This window comes from Heteronotia binoei, chromosome 14 (genome assembly GCF_032191835.1).
Source record: "Heteronotia binoei isolate CCM8104 ecotype False Entrance Well chromosome 14, APGP_CSIRO_Hbin_v1, whole genome shotgun sequence".
NCBI classification, from domain to species: Eukaryota; Metazoa; Chordata; class Lepidosauria; order Squamata; family Gekkonidae; genus Heteronotia; species Heteronotia binoei.
Window position 1 is genome coordinate 8,244,794 of NC_083236.1, and position 19,897 is coordinate 8,264,690.

At 44.7% G+C, this 19,897-nt stretch overlaps 1 protein-coding gene across 2 annotated transcripts in view; it reads left to right on the plus strand.

Moving 5' to 3' along the window:
- The window catches only part of ADCY2 (adenylate cyclase 2), a 218,435-nt gene that overhangs the window by 148,279 nt on the left and 50,259 nt on the right, over positions 1–19,897 (plus strand). For both annotated transcript variants that reach the window (XR_009556182.1, XM_060253774.1), the window contains 4 exons: positions 10,566–10,703; positions 14,445–14,570; positions 15,930–16,114; positions 18,245–18,329. Coding sequence is in view for 1 of the 2 variants with exons in the window: in XM_060253774.1 (XP_060109757.1) it covers positions 10,566–10,703; positions 14,445–14,570; positions 15,930–16,114; positions 18,245–18,329 (534 nt within the window). In the remaining variant the exon portion in view is untranslated. The remainder of the gene's footprint in view (positions 1–10,565; positions 10,704–14,444; positions 14,571–15,929; positions 16,115–18,244; positions 18,330–19,897) is intronic.

The following is a 19,897-nucleotide window of genomic DNA, read 5'->3' on the forward strand; positions in this document are numbered from 1 at the left end:
ACTAAGAAATCTGAGGACTCCAAGAAAAAACACAGATTGGAATCATCTTCTAAACATCGATCGGATTCGACTACTTTGAAATCCAAGGCACATAAGTCCTTGGATTCGAGACTCTCCAACCATACCATGGCATTGACCTTGCACTCAGTGATGGCAGCAGCCTCAGCTGTGGTATCACTGGCCCTGATGTTCCAGCAGAACTCTCGACTCCCACCAATGTCATAACTGACGAGGTCATCCGCATTCAATCACGATCCCCTTCTGCCCACGAATCACTGCCAGAAGACATCCTTGCTGCTGAATCTCTCAAACCATCACTTCGACCCTGAGGACAGTGAGCTAATCTCCTTGGATTTCATTCATTTTGTGAAGTGTTGGCGCTGTAAGGACTCAGCCGTCTCTCCGCTATATCGAGAGTCTTCAACTCAAGTCCGTGATAGACGTCGTTCACGATCTCCACTACATGGGCCACCAACGTACAAAGATCTTTCCACACTAGTCTATAGTGACCCACGGTCTCCAGGCCGACGCAGGGATCATTATTATTACAGTCCATTATGGTCCGGATCACCCTCGTCACCACGTCGGTATCAGCAGCACTGCAGGATTTCTAGATCGCCTTCCTACAAGCTTCATTGACCTCGGTACTGTGAGGAACCCTACCAGCCTCGGTACCGTGAGGAAGTCTACCAACCTCGGTACCGTGAAGACACATACCAACCTCAGTACCGTGAGGAATTCTACTACCCCCGATACCACGAGGGTTCATCTCCTCATCGATGCAGACATTACAGCCAGGATTCGAAACAACTATCACCTGTGGCTTCGACTTCTGCCTAGTCCGTTCCATCTAAACAACAGATAGATCAACCTGGCCAACCTACCCTTCCAGATAAGGCTATATCGATATCAACCAAGCCTTCACACGACCGTCCAACCACACCTATGGACGTACCTGAAGAGTCCGATGCTAAACATTCCGATTCTTATCAATCTGCGGGATCTGCACCTGCATCACCTATCTCTGACATAACTAAACTGGCCGATCTATCATTATCAGAGGGCTGCAAGGCCTATTTAGACCTCCTAACCAACATGGCAAATACCCTCAATATAAAGCTCACTACTGATTTGCCTAGAGTATCGGATGTGGTCCACAACTTAGTCTACGCTGACTTACCTGCTGGATCTTTCCTTCCAATGCTTCTTGTTCACCTCGAAGGCCTAAAAGTGGCTTAGGATAAGCCTGCATCGGTTCCTCCTACATCTAAGAGGGTCGAATCATTATATAAAATCCATGCACTGGATTCTAAGTTCCTGTTCAACCATCCTGCACCTAATTCCATGATTGTGCACTCCTCATCAAAGTCCAAACAGACACGTCACCCGGTCCCACCTGAGAAGGAAGGGAAGAAACTCGACACCTTAGGGAGAAAGATTTATTCCCTCACTACTGCCACCTCTAAAATTCATAATTATTTAGCATATTTTTCGGCTTATACTTTTAATTTAACTTCTCAGCTAACTACACTGGTTCCTTCTCTACTGGATTCTGCACAGAAGCGTGCATCACAACTCCTATAGGAAATTTCCCGGGTTAGCAAGCAACAGATTAACACGGTTCGTCATGCTGTGGCTTGCTCATCCAGGACCATGGCCACATCCATTGCTTTGCGTCATCATGCCTGCTTCGATCCTCCTCACTGCAACCAGACATTAAATTTAAAATCGAGGACTTGCCCTTTGACAGTCAGGGCCTTTTTAATGCAACAACCGACGACATCCTGACTATTGTCGATGATAGCAGAAAAAGGGCAAGGAAATTGGAAGTCAGTCAACAACAAACTCAACGTAATCGGCAGAGAGTTTGGAAACCGTCCTACTATAAACGTCCTCGCTCACCAAAGCAGGCTGACTACTGGAAGTGCAAAGCTCCACCAGCTAAACAACCCTTCCATCAACGGCTTCGTACACAAACCACAAAGAAGACGACTCCCGGTTCAAAACAGTCCCTTTGACTTCCCAGAACCATCTCCTCCTCCACCTCCACCACCACCACAACATCCATCCAGCATCATGAGACTGTTTGCTTTTTACCCCATATGGGAATCCATAACATCAGATTCCTGGGTGCTGGCGATAATCCGCAGGGGCTACACCATAGAGTTCGATTCTCCTCCAATGCTCCATCGATTCGTACGTACTCCTCCATCCCTCCCACTTCAAACGGAGATCTGCGCCTTGCTGGACAAGGCAGCCATAGAACCAGTTCCACTGCAGTTCCATCGCACAGGGTTCTATTCCCAATACTTCCTGGTACCAAAGAGAGATGGAGCACAACATCCGATACTAGACCTTTGCAAGCTCAATCGCCATGTACAGTACAAAAAATTCTGCATGCTTACTTTGCAGTCTATCCTTCCGTTGATTCAAAAAAATGCTTGGAGGGCGTTGATAGACCTTCAAGACGCCTACTTCCACCTTACCATCAACCATCATCACAGAAGATTCTTGAGGTTTGCCATCGGGGATCAACACTACCAGTTTCGCTCCCTTCCCTTCGGTCTCTCCATTGCACCAAGAGTTTTCACAAAGTGCATGGCGGTGGTGGGGGCGACACTCTGCCAACAAAAGAATTTCCATATATCCTTACATAGACGACTGGCTCATTGTAGCCCAAAGAGCAACTCCAAAAAGACCTCTACCACCCTACTTCTCCTTTCTTCATTGGGTCTTCAGGTCAACTTGACAAAAGTCGAATCTGATTCCAACGCAGGACATTCATTTCATAGGAGCACGCCTATCCACGGTATCCCACAAGGCCTACCTTCCTGTAGACAGAGCCCACCGCATTCAGTCTCTGGCCTCTACCATCATATCGCATCCTACCCAAACAGCCTTCATTTTTCAGCACATGCTGGGACTTATGGCTGCTACAACCTCTGTCCTATGTTTCGCGAGACTCCACATGAGACCGCTACAACTATGGTTTGTGCGGACTTTCTGCCTGCATCAACAACACCAAATGACTCTACTCACTATTCCACACCACATTCTCCCATCTCTTGAGTGGTGTAAAATGAAACATCATCTTCTGGCAGGAATGCTGTTCATGAGGACACCCCCGTTGGCCATTGTCATGACCGATGCTTCGAGGTAGGGTTGGGGAGCCTTTGGAACTCTGACGGTGCAAGGGCAGTGGACAGACTACGAGAAGTCTCTACACATCAACTATCTAGAACTCTTGGTGGTCCACAGGGCACTCAAGTCTTTTCTACCATCCCTTCGTGGTCTGCATGTCCAGGTCACCTCAGACAACGTGGCCACCGTATTTTATGTCAATTGACGGGGGCACTACTTCTGTCTGCCTTTGCAGACGGTCCTTATCCATCTGGTGTTGGAGCATTGCTCACAACATATTCCTGACAGCTGTACACTTGCCGGGAATCCAGAATGTTCAAGCGGATGCACTAAGTCACCACCTTGTGAACGATCACGAATGGACCCTCAACCGCACCTATCTTCAGATAGTCTTCAGGACCTTCGGGGTTCCGACCATAGACGTCTTTGCCTCTCTGACCAATGCACAATGCCCACATTTTTACACTCGGGACCCTTCATCCCTGCAATCCAAGAGAGATGCCTTTCTCCACTTGTGATCGGGACCACTCCACTACTTATTTCCTCCGATTCCACTGATAACCAGAACTCTTCAGAAAATCTGACTGGATCGGACCAACTGTATCCTCATCACACCCAGGTGGCCCCACCAGCCATGGTTCACCTCCCTTTTACTTCTGTCAGACAATGTGTTCCATCGTTTCCCCCCAGTTCGAGACTTAATTTCCCAACAAGACGGAAAAGTCCTGCACTATGACCCAGGACTTCTGCGACTGACTGTCCTTGCCAATAAAGTTTTAGCAGCTGTTACCACATGAATAAATAAATGTTTAACATATTTATCAATGGAATTATATTTAACAAAACCAACTCAGGTTTAAATGGTACTAGTCTTCCCAGCATTTTTTGTAGACATTCATGCACCATCTGCCAATACTTTTTGGTAATATCACATGTGCAGCAAGCATGAAAGGAAGTTCCAGTCTGTGTTCCACATTTTCAACACTTATTAGACATATTAGGATACATTCTAGCAAGTTTTTCAGGAGTCAAGTGCCATCTATAAAACATCTTGTAAATGTTTTCTCTGTAAGTCACTGATTTGGTCATTTTTACGTTAGACTTCCACACCTGTAACCAAGCATCTAGTTCAATGTTGTGACCAATATTTTGTGCCCATTTTACCATACATTCTTTTACAATTTCATGTGCCATTTTTAATTGTAAAAAAAAAAGGTATAAATAAGTTTAATGGTTTTTACCTCTAAACCACATAAAATTTTTATCAAAAGAGCACTGTTCTAAATAAAAGCCTATTTGTTTATCTTTAACATAGCGTGATTCTACTTGGAGTCTTGTCCACCAGTCTAACACAATGTCCTGGTCTATTAATTTCTCTTTAGTCTTTGTCTCCATTTTTTTCTAATAGATCTTTGTATGGTATCAATTTGTCATGAGAGGCTCTAAAAGGATGTGAGAAGACTTCTATCAGTGAGACCCATCCTGGTATTTTCTGGTAAACTTGAGGTTTAATCTTGGGAACACGAAAATAGGGATCTAGGTTCGTCCTTACAGAGCCCCCAGGCTAAGAGCCACAGGCCAAGAGCCCTTTAGTTCTCGCCCTGCGGCTTACGCCTCTGGCAAGGCGCAGCTTAATAATGCAAAGAGGGTGGGGAACACAGCCACTCCTAATCAATCAGCAACAATCACCTTCAGCCCACTCAAACCAAACAAACAGCAGTTCCCCAGCAACCACAAACTCAGAATTTTCAACAATCACAGTCACACAAACTCAAAAATTCTCAGCAGCTTCCCCAGCTGCTTAGAAAGCCAAACTTCACCCTTGTAGCACTTCTTCTCTGCTCTCTCCCAGAGCTCTCTGAAACGTGCTTAGCCTCAGCAAGGCACAGCTTAATAATGCAAAGAGGGTGGGGAACACAGCCACTCCTAATCAATCAGCAACAATCACCTTCAGCCCACTCAAACCAAACAAACAGCAGTTCCCCAGCAACCACAAACTCAGAATTTTCAGCAATCACACAGTCACACAAACTCAGAAATTCTCAGAAAATTCCCCAGCTGCTTAGAAAGCCAAACCTCACCCTTGTAGCACTTCTTCTCTGCTCTCTCTCAGAGCTCTCTGAAATGTGCTCAGCCTCTGGCAAGGCGCAGCTTAATAATGCAGAGATATAAACTTTATTTAGGACACAGACAAATAAAATTTAAAATATTATTTTTAATTAAAATACAAACATGCTTAGAACATTAACACTCTTGCAATATTTTGCTGCTGATGTCTTGACTGGGGAGCTTACAAGACTAAACAAAACTATAGTCTTTTCCAGAAAAATAACTACATAGATTAAACCATAGCTGTCTTCATATTGTACTGCCACATAATAAAATAATAGAGACAGGAATGTATAGTGGTCACTATGAGCTTACTATCTGGGAGACTTAGGAAGCTGAAAACAAAATCAGGAAGCTGAAGTTGGTTCCTTATTCGCAGTTCCTTATTCACTCCTTATTCCTTACTTATTTGTGAATTCAACCAAAAACACTGAAAAGAGTTTGAAAGCTCTGAACCCCAAAATAAGGTCTGGACCTCCGTATATCATACACCCCCACATTCAGGGGACTCTGTCCTTCGAGAAGACATGTGCTGCTTCATGGTCCAATGAGCAGTTCTCATGCTAGCTGCTTCAGAGCAAGGTGCCCCCAGGACACTCAAAGAGGCAGACACTTGGGCCAGTCTGTACCCCAAAGCAATGTTTGGACCACCCCAAGTGACACATCCCCACGCTCGGGACGGCTTCCAATTAGGGTGCCACCTAGAAGCCTGTATTTTAACGGAGATTTGAATAAGGAACTATTTTGAATACTTGCCCTCTGCACCCCAAAATACAGCATGGACCACCACATGCCATACACTCCTACTTTCAGGGAACTCTGCTCTTTCATAGAATCATAGAGTTGGAAGGGACCTCTAGGGTCATCTAGTCCAACCCCCTGCACAATGCAGGAAACTCACAAACACTTCCCCCTAAATTCTTTAATCTGAGTAGCATGAGCATGCGAAAGCAATAAAACAGTAATATGTCAAAATGTGAGAATGTCTGTTCCTGGGCCAAAAGGAAGGCATTTCTATCTCAGGAGTTTTCTCATCCAACTAATTTACCTTTTAACATGAAACATACATAAAGTTTGCCATTTGGAGAAAAATACATTAAAATATAGTGGGAGATGGGTTCAGTATACAGAAAAACATCCAATATCCCTATTTGAGTATGTCAATACAGCTAAAAGGGGAATACAATGGATAGTGATGTTCTTGTCCATCTAATTTACTTTTAGCATATAAACATCATTCTAGTTTGCCATAGAAAAAAAGAATACAATAAAATATAGTGAAAATGGGTTAAGTATATATAATAAGATAAACAGTCAGTATCCCTGTTTTGAGTATGCCAGTACATATAATTATTCTGATACATTATTCTAAAAGGTCGTTTTCGCACTCACCTCCAGCCGGCGCGACCCCCCTCTTCACCGCCCAGGATCTGCGCGGATTTCGCACTAAATGCCGCGGAGCAGCCTTTTGCACCGGAAACTCCCGTCGCAAAAGCCGCTCAAACGTAAATCGCCAAAAAGCAGTTTGGCGTTTGCACGGCTTTTGCGACGGGAGTTTCCGGCACAAAAGGCTGCTCCGCGGCATTTAGTGCGAAATCCGCGCAGATCCTGCGCAGTGAAGAGGGGGGTCGCGCCGGCTGGAGGTGAGTGCGAAAACGACCAAAGAGAAATACACTGGAATACTGTGGATGTATAACTATACCCAGTGAGAATGGGTTTAGCATCTGTAATGAGATAAAAAACCAATATCCCTGTTCAGTCCTGGGGAGGTGTTTGTTCCAAGTTTCATAATAATTTGTAATTCAGCAATTTCTCCATTCTGTTCTTGAAGTTCCTTTGCAGTAAAACAACTACTTTGAGGTCACCCATTGAATGCTTTGGAAGGTTAAAGTGTTCCCCCACAGGTTTCTCAGTTCTGTAATTCCTGATGTCAGATTTGTGTCCATTTATCCTTTGGCGTAGGGTTTGTACTGTTTGCCCTATGTAGAGAGCTGAAGGGCATTGTTGGCATTTAATGGCATATGTAATGTTGGAAGATGAACAAGTGAATGAGCCTGAGACAGTGTAGTTAATGCTGTTAGGTCCAGTGATTGCGTTGTCTGGGTGTATGTGGCAGCAAAGTTGGCACTTGGGCTTATTGCAAGCTCTGGTACCAGTGTCCATGCTCAAACGAGATGTTGTATTGTTGTGGGTGAGGAGTTGTTTGAGATTAGAGGGCTGTCTGTGTGCAAGAAAAGGTTTACCCCCCAGTACTTTTGAAAGAGAGCTGTCACTATCCCATAGAGGTTGTAAGTTGTTGATGATTCACTTTTTGAGGTGTAGAGGGCAAGCAATCAAAATAGTTCCTTATTCAAATCTCCTTTAAAATACAGGTTTCTAGATGGTACCCCAATTGGAAGCTTGTGGTGCCGGAACCAGTGTTTGGATCAGGCAGCACTGCACGCCTTTTTGCAGGGGACAGTGTCCCAAGTGTGGGGATGTGTCACTTGGGGTGGTCCAAACATTTTTTGAGGGTACAGCCTACCCCCAGTGTCTGCCTCTTTGAGTGTCCTGGGGCTACCTTGCTCTGGAGCAACTGGCACGAGAACCGCTCTTTGGACCATCAGGCAGCACATGTCCTCTCGAAGGGTATGTGGTGGTCCATATTGCTTTTTGGAGTGCAGAGGGCAAGCAATCAAAATAGTTCCTTATTCAAATCTCCTTTAAAATACAGGCTTCTAGGTGGCACCTCAATTGGAAGCTTGTAGTTCAGGAACCATTGTTTGGACTGGGCAGCTCTGCATGTCTTCTTGAAGAGGACAGTGCCCCGAGTGTCGGGATGTGTCACTTGGGGTAGTCCAAACATTGTTTTGGGGTACAGCCTGTCCCCAGTGTCTGAGTGTCCTGGGGGCACCTTTTTTTGGAGCAGCTGGCACGAGAACCGCTCATTGGACCATGAGGCAGCACATGTTTTCTCAAAAGGCAGAATCCCCTGAAGAAGGGGGTGTATGATATACGGGGGTCCAAACCTTATTTTGGGGTTCAGAGCTTTCAAACTCTCTTCAGTGTTTTTGGTTGAATTCACGAATAAGGAATTAATAAAGATCTGCGAATAAGGAACCAACTTCAGCCTCCTCACCGAGGGCCATTGGCTCCTGTAGAGCATTCTGAAGCCCAATGGGATCCATCAGTTTTCATGGGCTAGCCAATATCTGCTTGCCACCTAGATGGCGGGGGTGGGACACTCAGCTGAGCCTTCAGAGTAAGGCAATCTGTCCATAGCACAACATATTTATCAATCAGATCAATACCCACCCCCATGCCAAAGATCAAGTCCAGTGTTCCACCAGACATTTAGCTGAGGGCAGCTACGGTTTCATCTTGGCACTTCCACTTCCATTTTCACTCTCCCCCGCAAGATATCAGCACCTCCAGGATTCAGACACCATCTGTTTTGGGAACTGCAACGTTTTATGGTTTCAATTGCTCTGATTTTATTCCTTATCTAAAATGTAATTTTGTTCTTAACTGCCCCGAGCCAGGCTATTGAGAAGGGTAGTCAAAAATCCAAATAAATAAATGCATTACTATAAAGGAAGGGGGCCTGAATGTAAAATGCTACCCCTTTAAGAATGTTTTATATCCTCCTCCCCAATTGTTTTAGTTGACATAACTGTAACTTGTATATGAATGTAATATGATCCTCTCTCTTGGTTATGGTATACCTAGTTTTGCAGAGCAAATACTGTAACTGCTGTTCTTTTAATGGGGCAGGGGGAGGATAAGGAATTCATTTTGGTAAGCAGTCATATATAGGGACGGTTCAATCCCTATTGTAAGGGGAGGGACGGTGGCTCAGTGGTAGAGCATCTGCTTGGGAAGCAGAAGGTCCCAGGTTCAATCCCCGGCATCTCCAAAAAAGGGTCCAGGCAAATAGGTGTGAAAAACCTCAGCTTGAGACCCTGGAGAGTCGTTGCCAGTCTGAGAAGACAATACTGGCTTTGATGGACCGAGGGTCTGATTCAGTATAAGGCAGCTTCATATGTTCATGTTCAGTCCTTTTCTTCCCTACCATAGTTTTGACATAAATGAGTTCCCATATGTGACTATCACAATCCTCATTTTGTATCAGACCATAATCAAGGTAGTCCAACATCCTGTTAAATCCAATGATTGACCAGATGCCCTTGTAATGTCTACAATTGGGCACAAAGGCCAAAGCCTTCTTCTTGTTATTCCCCCCCCCACCCCGTCAGCACCAGTATTCAGAGAGTTACTACCTCTAAACATGGATGTTCCGTTTATTCAGTATGTAGTGCTCTAGTGCAGCTCATCAGCAAGGGAGCTGGGGAGGGGGGAAGCTCTTTAAGGAACTGAACATGAAGAGGAAGTGGTGTGAAAGAGGGAGTCCCAAGCATCAGGCATGATGGGGGAAGAAGGGAGTGGCAGAAGCAACAAGTAGCCCAAAGACAGGGAAGTGCATATTCTGTTCCCACACAACGTGATGCCATTGCTATGGCAGAGTGTAAGAGCATGTGGTGGGAGCTTTGCCCAAGGTGCTGATTTCTCATCTTTAAAGTCCTAGATTCCAGGCTATTTCCACAAGTGTATTTTGCAGGTGAACCTTTTTGCATCCTTATTGATGAGCCAGTTCTCTGAACACCATTGACCTGCAATTATGTGGTTTACACCAGAGTAGACTGTTATGGAACTGTCAATGTTCAGTGTCTCCTGGCTAGATCCCCTGCACCCAGATGAAAAGTCTTGGAAGGCCAGCGACCCCATGTGGTTAAAGCCCTTATAAATCTGTGATGCAGGTGCAGTGCCATTCTAAGAATATCTTCCTGGGTGTAAGTCCCATTCAGTAGACCTGAATACGATTCTGAGTCATCTCCTCAGTCATCTCCTGTCTTATGGCTGAAGTATGGAAAATGTTGTAACTTTGTACAAATTCCAATCAATTCAAATGAATAAGATTCTCAGAAGCTAAGCAGAGTCAACTCTGGCAAGTACTTGGATGAGAGACCTTCTTGAAACACCAGTAGCCAGGAGGACAAGGCAGGGGCAGGCTTTATTCAGCCACCTCTTGGAATATCTTCCAGTAGAGGTCAGTCACCAGAAGTCACCATGACTTCCAGGAGCAGATGCACACAGAATACCAAATAATAAAATATAAAAGAATTTGTCACTGCAAGTCGTTGATACTCCCCAATTGCTTTTGTTTAAGTTGCCTCCTTTTTTCCCTTGTGTAGATTTGCTAACATTCTTGTTTTGTCAGTTGTCCAGAAAAACAAGAATAATCATAGGCATGCATTTTTCATGTACCTCTTATCCAGCAATGCAACAAGAAAGTCTCTGACTCACTTATGTGGGTTTTGAAGTCATCAGGAGTTATTGCAAACCACCCCTGGCTACGGATCATGATCACTTTGATAACCACAGCTATAATATTAACGATGGCAGTCTTTAATATGGTAAGCTTGAAAAGGTTTTGTTGTCCTTCCCGCTACACTTTTTCACCCTTCCAACTTGTCTGTGTGATGTCTGAAGTCTGTCACAGGTAACAGTTTCAGTGATGAGGAGGATGCAATGGGTTTTCAGTCATTTAAGAATCCCAAAATTCTTTAACAAGACTGTAGTTAGAACTGTAGCTTCCTATCACATGTATGGCAGACAACGTCTGATTATGTGATGAAACCTGATGCCAGCTGCCTGATATGTTCACAAGCATTCTGACTGATTGGGGAGCAACACCAGCAGAATGTAATCCAGTTTCTGTGTGGGAAGGGAAGCGTGTTGATTTAGCTGGTATTTCACACACAGATCTCAGGGAAAGGAACTGTTTTATAGGGCAGGCTCTGAACTGTGAAGAGATAAGGAAGCTAAGATAGGCAGGAGATCTCAGTGGCAAAGTAAATGAAGGAAAGCTGCAGAGTAAACAATGGGATGCAAAAGAATTGGGGGAGACAGAGTTCTGAGAAACCAGTACTGGTCAACAGTTTCAATATGTTAAGAAAGACGGAACTCAAAAAGTGACAGTGTGACTAAATGAGAAGGGACAAGGCAGAGAATGAGCTTAAAAACAGTGGACTGAGGAGTAAAGCTGCCTGGCTTGACGCAAAGCGTCACTTAGTGCTGAGACATAAAGGGATTGTGAAATATTGGCAATGGAGGGGAAGGAATCAACGAAAAATCACCTGCCCCCCCTCCAAAAATGGAAATGTTTTGGAAAACCTGCTTTACAGGTCCTTCCTTCCTTCCTTCCTTCCTTCCTTCCTTCCTTCCTTCCTTCCTTCCTTCCTTCCTTCCTTCCTTCCTTCCTTCCTTCCTTCCTTCCTCTCTTTCTTTCTCTCTCTCTCTCTCTCAGAAAACTTGAGTTTTTGGGGAAACTTGCAAAGTCTGTTGAACCAGAGAGAACAGTGATACCTAAAAACAAACTTGTGGGTATACATTATGTGAACTGGGGAGCAAGATCTTCCTCAAACTTTCAGTTGTCTTAAAAATTGTCCAGCCACAGAGTCTCACTAGTATAGCACTTACTAGTAGGGCCGTCAGGGTGGGGGTGCTGAATTCTCTCTCCACAGTCTTTCTCCACAGTGGTGGGGATGAAAGCAACTTACATCATTCTCTACTCTCCCCACTGTCCAAATATGTGTGTGTGAGTGTGTTTGAGAGAGGACAGGCTCTCTCTCCTTTTATATATATACATTGGTTGGGATTGGGTGGGCTGTGGTGCATCAGCCTTTGGCCCGCCAAACCATCAGTCAACTGCTCTTGCGTTATATTGGCTGACTCTGCTTTCCCCCACCCACTGGTGGCCCCAGGACAGATGAGGATTGGCCCTCTGGGGAAACTGCTAGGCAGTGGCTGCTGCTAGGCAATTAACCTTGCTTCTCTCAGTAAAAAGCAACCAAGCTTGGTTCTCTCAGTAAAAGGCTGTGGGGGAGGCCCTTTCAAGTCCTATTTTGGCCTTTCATTGACTCTGCTCCTCTCTCCCGCCTGGTTGGCAGTTGCTAGCCAGCCGAACTGCTTCTGGCAACCAACTTTGGTTCTGGCAGTTTATGGCTCTCCCTATTCTCCCACTGGCTAAGCTGCCTGTTTCTCTGCTTTGCAGAGGAGAGAGAGAAAGCCTTCTCATGATTGGCTAAGGGAGGGTGGAAGGCTTTCTCTTGATTGGCTGAGGACTCCCTTGATTGACTGAGGACTCCTCTGCATCCTCCTCTGGAAGGGAAACAGACAGAGATGGGGGGTGGGGTGGAGAATGGTATCCTGTACCAGCAGGCCAGATACAGAGAGAGAGAGAGATAGGGAGGGAAAGTGAGATTGAAGTCCTGTGCTTAAGCTCAACAATGTTATCAGAAAGTGTGCTGGTCTGAAAGTATCACTAAAGGTCTCTGAGGGAGAACTCATTGGGGCCAGTCCTAACTACGGCTGCCAGTTCCAGGTTAGTAGGAAATTCCTGGAGATTTTGTGATTGAGATTGAGGAGGGCATAGGAGTTAGGGCTTCAGAGTGGGGTCTGCCAGACGCAGGTTCTTGCTGTGGAAGCTGACTGGTGTTTCAAAACATGACTGGATTGTTATTTGTCCAAGATGCTTTAGACTGATCCTGCATGGAGCAGGGGGTTGGACTAGATTCTCCCCAACATTTTAACTGTTGGTTTTCTGTTTTGTACTTATTTAAGCTTTGGTTTTAAATTGCTTTCTTGATGTCTTTGTTGTGTTGATTTTTAACAGCTCTCAAGAAGAAATTTTAATTTGTATGTCTCAGGCCGTTTTCCCACTTACCTTACCCCGGAGCGATGCCCCTCTTCACCGCGCTGCGTCTGCGCGGATTTCGCACAAACTGCTGCGCAGCACCAGGAAGAGCCGCATAGTCCCGGGGCTTTTGCGTCGCAAATGTAAACTGCTTTTTGGCGGCTCTTCCTGGTGCTGCGCAGCAGTTTGTGCGAAATCCGCGCAGACGCAGCGCGGTGAAGAGGGACGTCGCTGCGGGGTAAGGTAAGTGGGAAAACGGCCTCATTTTGTTAGTTAGCTTGGTGGCCCTATGAGGGCAGAAAGGCAAGGTAAAAAAATTGTTAATAGATAATAAATATCTGAAACATGCCAGATGTTAAGGTATCATTTACATCACTGATGTTCATGGTGTATGAAGGACAGCCACAACTGTTTATTCATGTCTCTTTCTTGTTTACATGTTTGGGGTAATATTGATATTGAAAGGGGTAACTGCTGCACCTTTCACTTCCTTACTTCATAAGAACATAATCCTGCTGGATCAGACCAGTGGTCCATCTACTCCAGCATCCTACCTCACACAGGGTGTTCCTGGCAAGGTTGAGGCTTTCCCCTGATGTTGCCTCCTGAGTCCCGACACTGGAATTTGAAGGGTGACTGCCTCTGAATGTGGAGGTTCCCTTTAGTCACCATGGCTAGTAGCCACTGACCAGTAGCCTCTCCTCCATGCTTCATTGCTTCAGACATTTTTCTTCCCAGTTGACTGAATTCTAGTATTGGAACCAAATTGGGAGAAAAGTGGGCTAGGCAACAGCCCGCATGAAGGGGAAGTAGAAACTTATTCTATGTATTTGCCCCCTGGTTGGCACATGAAGGAAGCAAACACATGAAATTTGGTTTGTACCCATGACATCTCCTTTGAACCTGACCTCTTGAATAGTATTGAGATGGTTATTTGCATTTCATCCCTATTTTGTTCCAAGGGCCTGTGATTTGACGTTGCTCCTATTTCCAGCCTGTCTCTAATTTGATTTTCAGGAAGCATCAACAACCATGGACAAAATGTTTGGACTGGTCTCATGTTACTGTTGTCATAGACAATTAAGGAGCTGTTCAGTGTTAGTCATGTGTGGTTTCAACTTCTCAAATATGAAGTTTCAGCGGGTTTAAGAAGACTAGCATTTTCTCTGTATGCAACCTTATATAATTCAGTTGCAGCTTCTTTATGACAGAAGATGCTTAAAAATAATGAATAAGGTACAACATTTCTAGCATAAGGTAATATAAAAATGCCAATGTATTGTTAACCAGATGGATGTTAGATTATTTCCTGATGTGTATTTCACAAAGACCTCAAAAGTACATACCTGATGAAGTGCGCCTGATTTATAATAGGTTATGCTGAAATAAATATCGTTAAGCTTCTAAGGTGTCATTGGACTCCTGCTTTATTATGCGATCTCATCTTTGCTTGTTCTAGTTTTTCTTGTATGATGAAGACGATGTGGCTGAATTCCTCCCCATTTTAAATTCATCAAATGCAAGTTCTCCTGTTGCAAGGGATCAGGCTCTCTGGTATATTCAGGACAATTATTTTTTCCTACCAGTAAGTTTGTACCTTATTTCTTTATTTTTTATAGCTTGTCACCATTACCTTCCAATTATTGCTGGTGGAGAAATGACGTGAGACCTTTTCTCTGCACACCGCTAGCAGTGTAGTTGCCGTCTTCTCCATAGTTGCTCCCACACCAATTCCATTCCACTGGTATAATTTCTCTGATGATGTGTTTACCATTTCATACAAGAGACCCACCATCCCAACTCCCTCCCTGAGTTTTATAGCACAATATCAACCTGTTAAATGTAAAGAAGCCAGCACCTTGATACTATGTATGTTTACTCTGAAGAAAACGCTAATTGGTGCCATGGGACTACTGCAGGAATGCAGCTTTCAATCCACATCCTAACTGCATTTATATTGGCGGTGGCTCTCTTTCATATGTTGCTATGAAGTTGTGTTACAGCAGTTTTCCATGGATTTATCCCATGTCACAGTGGTGACGCGTGAGAGGCCAGCCATTGTGTGAAGGTCTTTACCAGGGGTCATTTAATAGGAAAAGAGGTGCCGGAGCTCATTAAACAATTCATTTGCATATGCCACACATCTCTCACATCACTGGAAGGTGTACTATATTATATCAGCACCGCATCTACCTTAATATGCTTCCTTAATTATAACTGTCATAATAAAACCTTACTCGCATCATACTTTTAAAATTACTTTCTCCTATGTGGCCACAGTGGCGTAATGAAGATTTACATCTGTCTACTTTTTATGTTTTTGTTTTCCCATTTTTGTAGGGGGAAAAAATATTAGAAAGTTTGTCAGATCTTAAGAGTACAGCAAAATTCTCACAGGGGTTTAAGCAGTGGGGCCCAGAAGCAAGTATTGTGGGAAGGGGTGAGGAAGAGAGAGGAAAAGCACAATAAAATTTAGAGGTTCCAGAGCTCTGCTGCTGTGAGCTGCTGCCCAAAATGAGGCCTGGTCTTTACTACTCATTCACTCCCAGCTGAGGTAACAATAGGATAGGAAGGACTTTGCCTGCCTGTAGTTTCTCAAAAGTTATTTACAGTTGCATGGAATAAACCAAAGCAAATGGGTATGAAGAGCTCTATTCTGTCGAATTTAAAAGAACATGTGAAAGTGCAGTTCCACAAAAAGGGTTGCCAGGCCTGTGCCTCTACAATCTCTGAACTGTTGGGGGTGGGACAGAGCCTGGGAGAGGGAAGTATCACTGACGCCATGGTCACTTCCCTGTGATGACCTAGGAATTACTCAGTCTCTGTGTTAAAAAGGGTTTGGGTCAGTTCTACAGTGCACAGAAATGGCAATTGTAGTGGGAACTAGGCCATTGTTGGTAGCTGAGTGTGTAAATTCTTCTTTGGTTTGCACTCCCTCTTCTAGTATTTTATCTACAGCTGCATTCTGGGCCTGGTTTCCTGTTCCGTTTTCCTTCGGATAAACCATGAGCTGAAAATGGCAATCATGTTGGTTGCTGTGGTATCCTACAATGTCATTCTTCTTCACACCCATGGCTCTGTGCTGGATGACTACAGCAAATTCCTATATACAAAGGCACCTCTCAAAAGGTAGGCTGCTCAGTGATCCCTAAATTCAGGAGCAACTTTGGCCCAAAGGAAATGTTATAAGAATCAGAGACTCACTCCTTCTTGTCTTTTTCTTCTTTCCTCCTTAAAACATCTAGCATAGCAAGTTGGATTCCATGGATCCCTTCTACTAGCAGAGGTGCTTTCCTCCAGCCAAAGGAGCTTTTACTTGAAACAAGGCGTTTGGAGCATCTTGAGGAAGGGGTTTTGCATCAGGTTGCTCTGAAGGAATGCACTTTTGTTAGCAGAATGGATCTGTGGGATTCAATGCAATATATGACAGAACGTCACTGTGTTGTGTGTCTCCCTGCCTCTGCTAGCCAGTGAGGTGAGGGTACAACATGAGAATGTTATATCATGCATTGTTTGTGAAAGTGTTGCATGTGATTAGATGGAGTGTGGAGTAGTGCTGATGATGTCAGGCTAGGCTTGGGAAAACCTGGGTTTCAAATCCCCACTTTGACAATAAGCTCACTGGGTGATCTTGGGCCAGTCACATCCTCTTGGCCTAAGAACCTCACAGGGTTGTTGTGTGAATGAAACATTGAAATTATAGAGAACCTGTGATGGACTTAAAGCAGTCTATCTGAGTCCGGGTTGAAAAACTCACTTTGATTGACTGAGCTGCTTCCATGGAAATGAATGTATCCAGTGGAAGGAGGCTGGCAGAGGGGGTAAATCTTCTCAGTGTTTAGTTCGGTTGAAGTTCAATTAGAGATAGGAGCTAAGAACAGACTGTCAGCTCAGTTCCTTGAGACAGAACTGGTTTTATAGCTTCTGTCTGGAAGAGAGTTAATTTGTGAGAAGGGGCAAATCCAAAGCTCTTTCTGAGGGAAAACTCTCAAAGCTGTGGCACATCGTGTCACAAGGCAGAGGGAAACTTTAAGGCTCTGCTGAGGAGTTCTGTCAGTGCCAAAAGACAAGCTGCTGGTTCTAACATAGAACACAAACACACTGGGAGAGAGACAAAAAGTGGAAATCCCAGAAGTCAGAGATCTTAGCTGTGTGCGACTTACCACAAGGGGATTGAGGTGCTGGAGTGAATAGCTCTCAAGGGTGTTAGTTCCTGGGTATTGCTCTGCAGTCTGGAGTGTACCTGACTGCTAGGGCAAAGGGTCTGTGAGGGGATATAGAATCATAGAGTTGGAAGGGACCTCCAGGGTCATCTAGTCCAACCCCTTGCACAATGCAGGAAACTCACAAATATATATCTGTCACGAGTTCAGTCTGTCCTGTGAGTGAGTGCGTGAGGATTTATATATGAAAAACCTGAAACTATTTTATGAATCTTTCTCTAACCAAGAATGCTTTCCGGAGTGAAAGAAACACTGCTTGTTTTCATGTTAAAACTATAGCCTGCCGACATCTCTAGTATTCTAAGATCATTTGTTATTTGAATTCCTGCCTGCCAACTGATTTTCATAAACAGCCAACAGTTATTATTTCCTATCCTCCTTGCCTTCTGTGCTTAATAAACTTAATATTTGTTTTTTTACTTCAAAACGTCAGTGCCTTCCTTATTTTCTGATAAGGTTTAATTCTGGTTCCCCGAGGTACTGGGTAAAGGTGACAAAATGCAAAGTAGTCTGTTTTTCTATGCTGACCTTGACTGTCCCTCACAGACCCACATATGGTGCTCTGAGCTTCATGGAGGCATGAGCATGATGCAAAATGCACTGGGAGAGTGGGTGGAGGAACAGAGGAAAGACATAGGGGGTGGTTCTCGGGGGAGCAATTTAGTTGGGTTTAGCAGCTTGTTGGCAACTATTAGCCATTATAAAATAGCAATAATAAAAATAATGTAACACCATGGACATGACCAAAGATTATAACAGTAAGGGTGAGAACTCTCTTTCAGGTTTGCAGTGACAGCACATTAAACCAGCCATCTCATGCTGTCAAGAGTCTGCGTTTGCTGTTAGAAATTAATACAGCAACCTTTTCCACAGATAAGGGGTTTGATACCTCAGCTGCATTTCCCTAGCAAGAGCATTTTACTCCAGTAGAAAGAGCCCTTCCTTGATACAAAACACTCCGAAGCAATGGCTGGACTCAGAATTAGTGGAACATTTTCATTTTCCCAAAAATCTGAGCCTGGTCTTTTTTCCACAGGCCAGGAATTCTGAAAGATCTGAAGACGATGGGTCCCATGTCCCTGTTCATATTCTTCGTGACCTTGCTGGTTCTCAGCAGACAAGTAGGAACCTTTCTGAACTTCTTCAGATTTTTAATTTAATTTTTAATTTTACATTATGCCTTTTCTCACTGAGGCTTAAGATGGATTACATAATGCCAATCGATGCAATCTGTAAGATGAGCCATATAATAAGCAATGCGATAGAGCTATGGCTAGCAGAAATTGGAAACAAAGCTGTCACAAAGGTGGAAGGGTCACAGTGGGTGATACCAGACAGGCATTTAAAGCTGCTCGGGGGACGGGAGGCAGGTGACCAAAAAAGTGCGTCCACATCTGCCTCCCATCTCTGTCTGGTATCTGCCTCCCATCCCCGTCCTGGCCCTACCCCCAGCTTGCTGGGAGCCGGTTCAAAAAGGCACCACTTTCAAAGTGGTCCCTTTTCGCTGGGGCACCTCTGAGGTGCCTCCCTGGCTGTCTGGAAAGCCGGGAGGCACCTGGAGAGCACCCAGGGAGCCGCAGACATGATGTGAGAGTGTTCCAGATGCTCCCTGGGTGCCCATGGCCCACCCCTTTTCAGAGTGCTGTCTGGAAGCTCCGGGGCGCTCCATTTCCGGCCGGCTCTCTTTGAGACAGCTTGAAGTCATCCCAAACCGGCTGTCTGGTATCACCCTATGAGTTTCTTTATAATGTTCTGTCTGCCTCTATTGTTTTGTCTCAGCAAACAGATAAAACAAGCAAAATTCACACAAACGCTTGTATTCATTGACATTCCCGCAGTAGAAAAATGTAAGAATTATGGGATGTCATAAAAGAGCAGAAGAAAACAGTTTAGCATCATAACCGGCACGAAACAATTAGCTGGAAATTTGACTTAAAAAAAATACCCTACTTTGTCATCCAAAGTAGGGTATACTGCTAATAGTAAAATTAAATAGTTCTCTGGAGACGGGCATCATCCCACAGTTTTCTTTTGAAACTCATTGTACTTGGCCTGCTTTGCAGAGTAAGCAATGTCAAGCTCTCTGGGCAGATAGCTTGGTCACCTTCCCTGCTACACAGGAATAGACAAATGGTCATCCCAACAAAGGGAGTGGTTAGTTTTCTGAACCAAGGGAAGCTCTCTGAACCTTCTTCCTGGACTCTCTGGGGTTCCACTTACCTTGAGACTGATGCTGGCTGTATAATGGACTCCATTTTGAACATGTGTTAGTAGGCTTGCCAATCCCCAGGTCCCAGCGGGGGTTCTTCCGCTTTCCCAGGTTCCTTCCCGCCCCCAGTCTGTTGGCTGGCGGGGGGAAGCCCCACCCCCAGAGGACCATGTGCCTTTCCATCTCCGGAGGCTTCAGTCTCTGATTGAAAGGTTTCCTCTTGGGATGGTGTGTCTGTGTTACTTTGAAGAAGTTGGCAGCAACTCGTGAGTAGAGAGGCCAATCCCTCGCTTCAGAGTCGCCAGAAACGGAGGGGGGGGGGAGGGAAACGTCTGCTGAGCACTTCATTATTCCCTATGTGAAGATCGATTCTCATAGGGTATAATGGGGAATTGATCTGGAGGTTTCGGGGGCTCTGGGGGAGCTGTTTTTTGAGGTAGTGGCACCATATTTTCAGTATAGTTTCTAGTGCCTCTCCCC